The 13,460-nt window shown below is 43.7% G+C and overlaps 1 protein-coding gene across 4 annotated transcripts in view; it reads right to left on the reverse strand.

Moving 5' to 3' along the window:
- The window catches only part of LOC142389770 (protein bicaudal D homolog 2-like), a 40,275-nt gene that overhangs the window by 17,389 nt on the left and 9,426 nt on the right, over nt 1-13,460 (reverse strand). For all 4 annotated transcript variants that reach the window (XR_012770414.1, XM_075474847.1, XM_075474846.1 and 1 more), the window contains exon 2: nt 6,042-6,254. Coding sequence is in view for 3 of the 4 variants with exons in the window: in XM_075474847.1 (XP_075330962.1) it covers nt 6,042-6,254 (213 nt within the window). In the remaining variant the exon portion in view is untranslated. The remainder of the gene's footprint in view (nt 1-6,041; nt 6,255-13,460) is intronic.

Raw genomic sequence — 13,460 nt, forward strand, 5'->3', positions numbered from 1 at the left:
GGGACGCTGGTGCCACCTATGGAGCTTTTCAGTCAGACGTTGATCATGACCACAGGCTGGTGTGAGGTCATGGCTGTAACTTTTGTCACCACAGGTGATGTCTGGACAGCTGCCTTAACAAGCCCACACATATACAGAACAGAAAAGCCACACTTCCATGAAAAGTGGGTGGCAACGTTACCATGTTTGTTCTGCCAAACCAGTAAAACATGATGGATAATTAAAACACAGTGAGAGCTACGGTTTGCATCTGTATATTCCTGATGAACAAATTAAACCAGTGGCAGTGGAATGTCATCCTCCTACCATAGTACCCACTCTAACCCCCCCCCAGTGCAAGTGTTTTTGACTGCATAGTGGAGCTGAGGCTCGCTTAAATCACACCACAACTCAAGTTCATAACCTTTAATTCTATGGGAGTCATTGAGCTCAATCACTCTCAATAAGCCTAAGTGACAAAGTTTAAGGCTTAACACAAGGGTAGATTAAGAATGTTTAATGCTTTTTCTAAAGGCTCTGCTGTGTTCATAACTCTGGCTTGAATTTCTAAACAAAAAAAAAATATCCATATAACCTCTTACCCTTGGTTTGGCTCCCTCAAAAGTGAATCCCACATTCCCAGATGGAAGAAGACTGCATTATTTATATGGAAAAAAAGCATTTTTCCTTCCTTCTGTCCCTTGCCCTCCATTTCACTCTCCACCTTCCTCACTTTGCACTTCAGTAAAATGCACACATGCCAGCTTTATTTTCTCCAAAACCATATCCCTGCAAAGTGCAGAAGCTCCCAGATGGCATGACAGTAAACACCAACTCAATAGGATTTTTTTTTAGCCCCCTTTCTCAACTTCCCTTCCAACACAGCTGACCTCCATTTTAGAGCCATTTCGTTGCTCTGATTTTCCAGACCCCACTGTGCCTCCATCTTCCCAGTGTTGGCGTGCTTTTACATGCTCGGCATCAGTCACAGCTGAATTCCTTCCTCATACTGCGCTTTAGTTTTATCAGATCTGATAAACAGAAGTGGACAGAGCAGCCACTTTTCCTTCTCCCAAGACATGTTGACTGAAACCGTGGAGGACGCAAGTTAGTTGATAAGAAAAAACTAAAATGTCCAAGAGGCTCAGCAGAAAGTCAAAGTCAAGTCAGCCCGTGTTCATCCAACTCTACAAAGCCAAAGCCAACAAACGATTCCTTTTGGGTGAGACAAGGAATGAATAGCTAAATGCTGAGCAGCTTTGAACAAAGAGAAGGAATAATGAAGCTCGGGGGCATCGTGCCACTGTCAAAGCCAAGAAAGCGGGTGAAGGCAGATCTGCTGTGATCCCCTGCTTCTGCTGCAGGCAGCTGGCATTCTATTCAGCCAAACCAGGCTCCATTAAGGAGGAACCACACAGTCAAGGTCAATGAAAGAGTTAAAAATGAAAAAGTGATGGGAATCTTGCAAGCGAGTGGCTCGGGATACGACAGTTGAAAAGCCCACAGGGTGACACTGTCCCTTCCTGCACTTAACTGTGAATTAGTGATTTTGAGGTCATCTGGATGAGAGTGAAGAAATGTGGTAACACCCATTAGTGGAAGTGACTGTGTGGGCCTGTGTGGAAGTCTATGTGTATGTGTGTTGTTGATTTATTAGTATCCATTGATCTGGCATGGAAAAACCTCTTTAGTCCGCTGAACCAGTGGCTTGAATGAAAAAACAACCCATTACTGGCATAATAAGGGATCAATAGAAGCCTCCTGAATGTATGCCGGAGTGCACACTATAAACAGACATCAATCTATTAGACACATGGCCGATAAGGCAGCTATCTGAGGTGGGAGCAAGACTCGGACCCAGATATTGTGTGGAGAGGGTTAAGTGGGCAGCAGGTCCCTCGTGGCAACAGTTGTAGCAGTTGCTGTTGCAAAAACAGAAGAATCCGTCTGTAGAATAGCTATGTTCACACCCCTTCTGCTCACATTCTATTCTATTCTGCTCGTGTTTCACTTTTCAGAACCAATTTTCTTTTCCATTTTTCTACCTTACCTTTTACCATCATTTGTCTTCCCATTCTGCCCCCTCCATCCAACTAGCACAGAAAAGGAGGTGATCCGTCTTGGCTTTAACGTCACAAGAGATAATAATGCAGTCAACATAATGACCCCAGAGAACTGGAGGGCTAGGAGTCCTATTACATTAGCCTCACGGCGTCAGATGATCATAAAAGGGGAACAAAGCGCAACCCTCCTTGGATCTCAATGTTGCTCAGCTCTGACCTTTCAACGATCAAGGTGACGCTTCAGCACTGCCGCTGAAACTGCCCTTTTACCCATCAGCTCCACCGTGCTACCACATGAAAACCCGGAGCTATGTACTCCAATTTCAGAGTGTAATAAAAACTGTGCTATTTCCTTACAATGAGCTTCAGTGCCTACCCTCTTCCTCCACATAAACTTATTCTATCAACACAAATAGCCCTCCCCACTTCTGCCAGGTGTTATTTTCAGTGAGTTGACAAATCACTTAAATGAAGGGGGCGGCCCAGTGTCTGAGAGCTTCATGCACCTGCAGCATTTAACATCCGAAAAGCTCCCAAATGACTGTGTCTGAATAAAAGCACTGTAATTATTGTGTGGAAAAAAAGTGGCCCCAAAAAAGGGTGTTATTTCAGGATAACACTGATGTTTAAATGGAGGTACAGTTATGGTTTGTGCGTCAATTGAGAGTAAGGATAGATGGAACTACGCTGCTAACATTTTGAGCATTTTTATCTTTGGCTTTGCTGGGTAATTTCCAGAGAAATTAGCATGTGGGACTCCCCATTCTGTGAGAATAATGGTAGGCATCACTATAGGCACATTCCTCTCAAGACATAAGATTGAATTTAATGAAGTCATGCCCATTAGAAAGTGCCTCCTTACAATGTTACAGGCTCTTTGTGAGGGTATAATCCTATAGACCGTTCCACAGCAGTGAAAAGTGTCTTATCTGCGCTTTGGGCAATCGGCTGAGTCTTTGACATCAGAGGGAGAGCCTGCGAGGTTTAAATGTGACATATCTTACAACTAAAATGTCTGTTAGTGAATCGACCGATGCAGTAAAGAAACAAAAAAAAAAAAAAAAAAAAAAAAGAAACCCATTTAACTGACTAAAGCTTCCAGCTGTTTGGAATTATGTTGCCTTCAACTGACTGATCTGTGCACGCAACACTGTCAAATTCGGATTCCTGCGTCTTTTTAAATGCTTTCTTTCAAATGTACCGATTCCGCAAACGCGTTTTCTTTAAATGCATCATGAGTCTCCTAGGAAGTTTGGGGGGATGCGTGGGTAAAGTTAACACTTCATTTCAAACAAGCACAAAAGGCTACAGTTGCACCCAACTGTCAGCTGAATCCCATGATAAAACTATGTCATTCGATTAGCCTCCTGACTCTGTGTGATTAGCCATGCTATCTTAAAAAATAAGGACCATCCACCATTGGAAATGAGTTTACTCTCATTGAGTCTTTCTCCCTCAATAACAGCTTAAGCCTCCTTCTCTTCGTCACCAAGTGCCCTCCTCCTCCTCTCCCAGCCTGAGCTTTCGGGCTAATTTGAAATCCAGGAGACAAAGGCTTCTTTCAGGCCCGTCGGTCTGGTCACAATGCCAGCCTCGGTGCCCGGGCTCTCAATTTGCCCACCAAACACACTCCCTGCACCCACCCAAGTGCCATTAGAGCGGGTGTCATTATCTCCCATACATGGGGCAATTTACACCTCCAGACCCTTTTATCTGACCAATTAGAGCAGTCTGGGACCCACTGCAATGTAGCAGGGTGTTTATAAATGGAATGGCACTGGGAATAAGGCCAACACGCAGACCACCAGGGAATCAGATCCGCAGCAAATGATATTAGATAGCACAAAATCCTTAATAAAGATATCAGGACTGAATAACCTTAGGTGGCAGTTTTAAGAGATGTAATGGTTTGTAGAAAGTCATCGTGTTCAAGTTGATACTTGATACATGACTGGAGGCTGCAGTGGAACACAAGCGCAGTTTCAAAAACAAGTCTGACGAGGCACATCTGGCATCAATAACACTATTGAAGCCAGTATAAGTCTCCAACAAGACCAAAACAGATGAGCGGCAGCTGACCTAATTATGGGGGAATCTGGAGCTTTGCAGAACTTAAGTTGTTTTGAGGGACATGGCCTTTTTAAGGCTTTTGCATTATCACAGTAATAAGCACTGCTGACATCTGTCTCAGGCGCCGACACACATTAAAAAAAAAAAAAAAAAAAGCACTGAACACTGCAACTGTCTGCCGTACCAGAAGGAGATGGGTGTTTATCTTTTACTACATTAAGTTTTGAGCTTGACCTGCAAAACGCAGGACTCAGCTAAATCTGCTGCGCACAAACATGGCGAGAGGGGCTTAACTATCTCACAGCCAGAGAATCAATCAGGAGACGGAACACAAAAAAAGATGTTCTTAATACCATACTGCAGACTGTAGAGCCAGAAACACAATGTTGGCCTGTGCTCGATGCTTAAGCAGACTTTGGGTGGAGGCATATGCATGATATATGTATAAAAGTACTTATTATACGACCCAAAAATGCAACTTCAGGAAGGTGTCATTAGAACTAAGAAAGAAAAAAAAAAATCCTACACATTTGATGCAATACAAATCGAGGAAAACGCAGTTTGAGCAGCCTGTTCCTTCTGTTCCTTATGTTCTCATGAAGTCAAACATCTCCAACAAGCAGCTAACTCAAACTCCTTCATTATTATTCCAGCTTTGACTTGGCAGTCAAGGGAGCGTGGACCTCAGCATCAAAGCAACCTGTCTAAAGGCTCCCTCTGCCCTCTTGTCACACCCTTTTCATCTCTATTCAACCCTCCATGTCTCTCTGTCTTTGTGTCAAACATGCTTCCACAAAGCTCAGTACATCTCTCAGCGGCATTTCAACCTCCACTGCTCCCTTGTTAAGATAATGGCCTCATCACAAGTGGCACTGCACACCACTGCAAGACGTATAGTACATAACCACTGGCAAAGACACACAACCCGCGCTCTGCGCTGAGCCCTCGTCTCCGCTAATAAGGTCAGTTAGCTGGGAATATATGTAAATAGCAGCAGTGAAGAGGTCGGACATTGTCCAAAATGGGGCACCAACAATGATGGTCTGAATTATATTAAGACAAGCTAGCAATAATGTGTGTTCAGATTAATAGAAATTGTTTGGGCGTGAATAGGCCAAATAGTAACGCCCTTGTCTGAGGTGGCGTTTTGGAACTAAAGGAGTCACGTCTGACGCCACTGCAGAGGCAACATGTTGATCATCTTTTTTGCATGCAATGGTTTGATAATAATTGCTTGACTATTCAGGTAGGATCATTCCATCTTTTGGGAATATTTCCCATGGCCTCAGAGTAATAATTGGAAAAACACTTCACCCTGGATCACAATAAGGGTGGAGGACATCATATTGTGCTTGAAGGCAAGGTGTTTCCCCAGTCATTACGGTGAAATTAACCTTGTCCTTACATGTCAAAAACACACAAGTTTGTGGCTGTGCGATCAAACCTGAAATGATGAAGATAAAAAAACATCAGATACAAATATAGGTGCAGTGAGTACATGCATCTCTACATTTTGGCCTAAAGGCTTTGGATCAGTGCTTGACAAGTCATTTGTGGGCTCAAACCAATAAAAAGGGAAAAGTGGACCAGTTCCCTCCTGGTATACATGGCTTTTAATTAATCAGTGATGAATATCTGCTTGTTTTCTGCGGCTTCAGATAAAAAGCATTAGATGATAACATCAATAAACACACTTGCCCTCAATAGCTGCAAGCAAAAATGAACAGTCTCAGTGATATGCTTCAGCTTAAAAGTGAGTTCATTAACAAAATACCAACGTAAGCAAGGAGTCGCTGCAGTGCAGTGTGTCCTCATGAGCCCCCTCATGGTGACACTTTGAATACAAATGTAAGGTTCTTTTAAAAAAAAAAAAAAAGGAAAAGAAAAGAAGAGATTTAGAATTGTAGAATTGGCATCTGCCCCACTTACCTCTTTCATCTCTTGGGAGATGGCATTAAGGCGTTCATTCTCAGACTGAGTGTTGGTGAGGATGTTTCTTGTCTGCCGGAGCTCGGTCTGCAGCTCCAGGACCCTCTGCTCATAGTAAGCCTCCTTACAGGCCGACTCCTGGATCAGAGACTCCTCTCGGCTCTCCCCGTCTGCTGCCACCTTCCTGTGGTTGGAATAAGCTTGTCCAAAGGCCTGGAGATGCAGAGAAGGACAAAAAAGGGCCTGCTTGTTAGAACGTATAGTGTTAACTATATTGTGGGCAAACTAGAGATATGTGTTGGGAGTATTACAATTGGGTGACATGTTATATTTTGAATATCAGAATTGTATCTGACAAACATTTTGTGATATGCAGCCATTTTAAAGTGACACTGATCTCTACTTCCAAGGTTCAGCTGAGGGCTGTGGATCAAAACCTCCCAAAACACTGCCGTCGCTTTGTAGAGATTATCATTTAGACTCCATCTGGGCTGCATCAAGAGTGTCTTCCCCCATCCCCCCATCCCTCCCTCCTCTAGCTGCAGGACGCTGGCCTCCCCTGCACGTGCTCCACAGATGGAAAATCAAATAGGAAAACTAGAGCAAATGGACTAGTGTCTCAGTAATCATGAGAGGCCTGTTTTCTAATGCTCTTAATACCTCAGCAAGGTCACTAGATCAAATGAGGAGTGGATAAACTTTATGAAGATTAAATAACTATAGAGTAATAACTATTGTAGACTAAGGCCTATAGCTTCTGTAGGGGGAGATTCACGGTTAAAAGCAGTGAACAGTCATGCAGTGTGAATAACCAAAGACTAACAACCATTATTATTAATGCAGTCTTCATTTTGACCTTAATGTGTTATTAGCCTGCAAGGCAGTTACAACCAATCAAGGCCAAGGCGGCAGACCTTCACCAGCAGAATCTAGGTTAGATTACGCTCTCCGTTCTCGTAATAATCACCCTCCTGACTACAGATTTGATTTCCATTCCTGTAACCGCTGGTGATCGCACGCAAACTCGGATTCTCGTCTTGCCTCATAGCTGGTGTGTAGATGGTAATCTGAAATCACCGGAGGGACCGAATCCGACCTCATTTGCAGCTGCAGTGCACGCTCCCTTCTCACTGACCAGCTACCCCATTACACTGCACGTGAGGCGGTGCTGCAGGATTTCCTCCATTTGACTGAGTATCATAATAATCCCAACTAATTCCTTCGTAGAGAGGAAAATGAAAGCCGTTGTGTTTGTATTAGTCAAACTGACCTACTTGCAGAACTTGGAGGAATATGTGAACGTGTAAAAGTAGTGTGATGGGTTAAAGAGGCGGATGACATAGTGCCTTGCGCATTGTGGCCAGGCTATCTCTTACATTTCATCAAGATGATGGCTCAAGCAGAGTTTGCATGGAAAAACGGATTGAATCTCACAGTGAGGCATGTATTCTTTTATCTATAAGCATCTCTGTTAACATTGGCGCCATCTTCCAACAAATTAAAATAGATTTAAATGTCTATGTGCAGACTTACAGGTAAGCCACCATTTAAAGCGCCCGGGAAACAACACATTGTTCCAATGCAATAAGAATGCTTTTTTCCCTTTTACATCTGGGGATAACGGCCAAGCTTTCATTTTGAGGGATATTTCTTGTCTGACATTCAAAGAACAATAATTTTCCCTTTTCAACGCATTGAAAAATAATCATATTAACTGGCCACCTTGCATTTTGCTCTGAAATTGTCATGTGTATGCATTAAAGTAAGTAGTCCTGGCACCCAAGTTGCTGTGAAGTGTTTGGTCAGGAATAACATGACCATGATCAAAATGACCGTTCAACAACGATCAATTAGTCCGTTAATAAACAACTAATGTTTGTAACTATAGATAAAAGTGTCAGTCAAACAGAATGCATGCCTCCCCAATCCATCCTCTAACCCAAAACCACACCATCAATCAGCAGGAGGCTGGATTTGATTAAAAATCATTTCAAGAGACAGGATTAACCCAATCAGAAATCAGGGGAATCCAATCATTACAACCAATCGTGATGCACAGTTGCTTCTGAGCTCAATCAATCCAGCTCTAAGGGAGCTGTCCTTCAAACAAACAGAGACCCCAACCCAAACCCCTTTGACCCAGAGGCTTTAATCTTAACTCCCCTAGTGTGGGTTTAGGCTACTTTTAGGGGAGGGTATACTGAGGATGCACGCGACCAAGCCTGTAATCTCACAGTGAGCGGCCCAGCCAATTTATAATTAATCTTCAACTTGCTATATGCTGCAGTTTTTTGTGTTTCTTTTACACTGGACATGTGGTCATGGATTATTAATCTCTTGTTAAGCCAATCAAAGGCAGGTCTCCAGTTATTGGCGTGTTGTCTGGACTGGAATCCCTCACAGATGACTATGGCTGACATTTGATGCTTCAGAAGGAAAAGTCACTGATCAAAGAGATCGGAACACAATGTCTCTCTCTCTTATGGGAAGTTGGAGATCCTGCTGGCTGTTTTTTTTTTTTGCTCCGCTGCCGTTCAAAGACCAGAGTTCAGAATCGTTGTGATCACAAAGCTTCACATGACCGAGGACTTGATTAAAGAGTCCAGTCAACCGCGACTGAAGCAGTTTTTTTTTGTTCCTCAGCTGAATTTTTTTCATGACTTCCACATTCACATCTCACACCGTAGCAGAGGACCTCAATGCCCAAGTCAAACAAAACAAGTGTTGCACGGGAGCATCGACAGGCTGTTAGGCTATATTAAGATACTGGTGTGTTGTGCTGGTGCACTGAACTTGCACACAAACACAGCAACAGAACAAACCTTGCAATTAAAGTATTCTCTTTAATGACGACTGCCTGAGAGTATGAGTATAACACATGCTGGAACGTGGTGTGTTACTGCATTGTCCTCTAATCCGACCAACGACACAGCGTTCAGAGGCAAAGTCTTCTGATTAGAAGGTGGGATAAATCAGGAGTCCAAAGGTGAATCCCACCTTTCTGCTTTGTGATCTCTGTTCAGGAATAGAAGGTAAATTTGAAATGCGGGTTTCTGGAAACTACAGCTCCAGGCTTATGTCCAACATCCTGCAGAGAAAATATAAGCCAAAGTTCACTTTGATTTTCTCAGCTCAGAAGCCTCTTATTCATGCTTCACCAATCCTGAGAGACGAGAAGATAAAAAGGGAGATGGGCTTTGAGCCTCTGACGGGTAGCAAACAAATCAATACAGTCGGTCACAGAGGCGCTGTGGAGCTGACGCACACATCCAGAATTCTACTTTCAGTCTTAGTATTGCAGGCAAAGATTAGAGTTTTGTGTGACGTGAGAATGGCCACGGGTCTGTCAAACATACAGTGAAAACCCCAGAGATAGACAGTTCTATCTCTGGTCAAGGTCTTATCACTTCATTGTTTAGGTTGAGTTCAACCCTTTGTGGTCTCTCTGCCTGTACCTGATGGGAGAACAAAGAGCAGAAGGAACAGACGCCAGGAATAGATGATGATGAGAAGGCAGAGACAAGAGTAAGACGGCCACATTCCTGCTGAAAAAAAGACAAACAAAGGCTGCACCTTCCATATAGGAAAGAAATACATTTAATCTTTTGTGTTAGGCTAACAGAAGTCTTCAGAAACTGATATTCTTGTTTTTTTTCGTTAGGTTGATCTACAAAATAATGAAGTAACAGAAATAAAGTAACTACATGATGACCGATAGAATAGAACAAGGTATGCCTACGAGGCACTACCACACAACACACCCCGACTTTAAGTAACATAATGTGGGAATGAATGCCAAGACTTATGGAGCAGAGTGTGGGCAGATTCTCCTCAGCAGCATTTTTGGGCTGTGAGAGCCTGTGAGAACGCTGAACAATAACGCTGCGTCGTTCGGATCAGCTCAGTTACTCATATACAGATGACCTCGGATTTCAAAGCAGTGATTCAGCAACACTGAGGGATGGTCAGTGTTGGGACTGTAGTAGGCGACTGCAGAGGAAGAGAGGTGGAGCGAGAAGAGGCATGAAGCTCCCTCTTGCCTCGTGAATCACAGCTCACGTGGACTCTCGGTTTGCGATGATAAACAGCCACTCTCTCCTTCTCTCTTTTCCTTTTTGTCTCCATTTCCACTCACGGGCCACAGCGCAGCCATCACCTTCAAACAGACAAATCGCTTCAAGGTGCGCGTTGGTTCTAAATTTAGCCGTCTACTGTAAACTGCTCATAATGCAGATCTCTTGGGGCTTGAGGTTAAAAGCATCTGGAAAACCAGTCGCTTCCTTGAACACACCATATATATGACCCACTACTCTACAACAAACAGCCTCACTATGCAATTCATTTGTCAGCGAGATAAAAGCTCCTCGTGTAATTTCTGTGTCAACAGGCTGTATAACACAATTCTGTAAGCGCCAAACCCTTTCACATGGAAGCGTGTGCATTTTTTTTTGGTGAGCTCAGTTTTGCTGAAAGCATTCTTACTTATCTGAAAAGCCACTGGCATTTGCTGTAATGAGTAACATAGTAGCTAATTATTTACTCCAGACTTTACTCGTCGGTGGGGGTGGGGTCTGAAATCAAAAGACAGATTCATCCTTTGACAAATCTGTGGAGGTTATGATTAGTTTTCCACTGCTTTCTTGAAGCGGGGCTCTAATCTCCCTCTTGCTGTACTGACAGTTGTTCGGCGCGCCGGCAACTCCAAATTTAGACTTACAGAAAACATCCTCTCGAGGGAAAGACAGCTATGTTATCGGCGCACTTACAGAGTATGAAGAGAAAACTGTTACATTTAAGAGCTAGATGCACACAAGGTGTTATTTGTGCAAAAAAGAATGAGAAGGAAGGAGAGGAAAAATAAGGGGGGGCAAATGCTAACCAGAGAGGCAGAGATGTTTCCTGGCAAAGAGCCATATTGATTCACTGCATAGCACAGAGCCGTTAGGCTATAATTTACACACAGGCCTGGGCAAAATTCACAGAAGAAACACACATACACATATCCCATTTACAATTCTACCAGCGTGCCTTGGAGCCAGCCATACTGCAGCAGCTGGTACTTTAGCCAAGCTGAGGCTTGTCCTCCCATCTGAAAGGAGGAGGTGAATGTTCAAAGTCTCATAGGGGCTTCCGCAGCACTGCGTGCACTCCATGCCATCAACACATTCAGGCAATGCAGCGCATACTAATGGAAAGCAACACTAGACAGGGAATAAAAGACAGCAGAGGTCAGAAAAAAAACCCTGAAAAAGGTGACTGCCTCAAGAAGCGTAGCTGAAACTTCTGTCCTCGCCATGAGACTTGTAAGGCACAAACCTCCTAAAAAGCTGGATTAGATTGGGAATCGATTGTGCAGAAATAAGAGAAAATATTTAAGGGGATGGAGCTATTGAGAGAAGACACACACACTCACACACACAAGCCCCTAAGTGCAATGCACTCAGACTCATGAGGTTCTTTAAACGGCGAACTAAAGGACTCATCCTCAGCCATGAAAAATATCAGAATAGTATAATTGGGCAGGAGGAAGTCAGTGATCCAAAGCTACTGCATAACTTACCCATGCTAACAGAAGTGAGTGCTTTTCACGAAAAGCTACATTTCATATTTCATTCCGTCTTCAGAAATCTGAAGTCGGCATTAGAGATTCTCTGTGAAGTCAGTCGTTGGTCAAATCTGACTTTCAAAATTCAAACATGATGCTCATTTATATTCATGCTGCCTTTACAAAGACTGGCTCTCTGAGAAAATGCATCTTCTTCATAAAGGTGAAACACATGTTAAAAATAGGACAAACCCACTGCCTGTACACTGTTTCGGGCTAAAGGCTCAGTGCCGTGGGTGTTCAAGGACTGTTCCTGTGTTATAACACAGCAAAAACAGTCATACCAAATTAGAACAAGCTGAAGAATCAGTTGTTCGCTGTCTTGTTTGGCCAGAGAGAGATATAAACCGCAAGGTTTTCAACTCTGTTTTTGTCTTCAGTGTCTTTAATCTAAGGAGTCAATAATCATCAGGAAGCATCTGTTTATCCTGAACTGTTGGTTTCCTCTATTGTTCAGCGGCTCAACCAGCTACAGTATGGAGAAAAAAGCCTCGGGGATCTCTGGGGGCAGTAGCAATTCAATAGGCCCCTCCACACTCTGCCACCATATTGGCGTCTGAGGTTGAATCTGGGTCCTTTATCATTGTTCCTATCACTGCAGTGGGCCACAACGGCAGCAGCTCTGCACATTCACCTCCATCATTTGCAATGCAAAGACGGCCTTATCTGTGCCTGCCTGTAGTCAGCCTGCTGGTTCCCCTTTTTGCCAGACAATCTGCCTAAGTGAGATCTTGTAGGTCCACGCGCCCGTACCCAAGGGGAAGAGCCATTGTTATGGTTACTAGGCCAATTACAGTGACAATGCAAGAGGTGGTCATTTAAGGCAAGGCAAGGGATGCCTCTGACACAGATGGCTTTGCGGAGCTCAGCAAGCACAGCTTGTTCACCGTACCCGTTCTCTGGCAGCAGTCGGCAGTCCACATGTCCTCTTCCTCTCCAATATGTAACTTGGTTACACAAAGAATACACTGGTCTCCAGTTGCAGTGAGGACTCTTTTTCTCTGTGGATTCTCAGACTATTTCCCAAAAGACATTGCTCCCAGGGGAACCTTCACATATGATCTACCCAGCTGAGCAGCCTCTTGTTCTTACTGACATAAATGACCGAAGTGGGGAGCAGCTGGGACTGCACCAGGGGCCTTCCAAACCCATACATGCAGATATGTGCGTACATTTGTGAGCTCGCCTCGGGCACACACAGTTATTTTTCTTTAAAGTCTGACATCAGGTTTTCAGGTTTGAAGAGGCACACTAAAACAAAAATGTAATCTATTTTTTCTTAGTTACTGGAGAAGCCTTTAGCATTAAGCCTTCATTGGACTAATGTTTTTATACAGGACCCTAATTTGTATCCAGACCTCTTCCTCCCAGTCTTCTGTTAGTGACCAGACATATCTTATCAATCCGGGTGAAGAGTTGACATAATGAGGGAGGGACAGCAGAAACATGATTTGCCTATCCTGCAATTTTCAATTCAAGATGCCTCATATATCGTCACTTGAATGCAACGATCCGTCATTCCAGAGTCACTCCATTACCTCCACAGCAGTCTTGAACAAGGCTAAAGTTATCACTTAGCCTTTTCCACGTGTGGTCCTTAACGCTCCTCTCCTACCTCTCTATTCTCTTATCTCTCTATTCACACTGCGGGACCCAGAGTCTCTGGAGGGTCTGCCTTTCGTCCTGGCCAGACAGAGAATAATGACCACCCCGCCCATTTACATTAATTAAATTTCATATGTGACTGTGTGCACGTTCCCAGTACCATTGAGGCTAAATCTCGGGTCACGGAGGTCGTGTCTTCCATATGAGAC

This window comes from Odontesthes bonariensis, chromosome 10, assembly GCF_027942865.1.
Source record: "Odontesthes bonariensis isolate fOdoBon6 chromosome 10, fOdoBon6.hap1, whole genome shotgun sequence".
NCBI lineage: Eukaryota > Metazoa > Chordata > Actinopteri > Atheriniformes > Atherinopsidae > Odontesthes > Odontesthes bonariensis.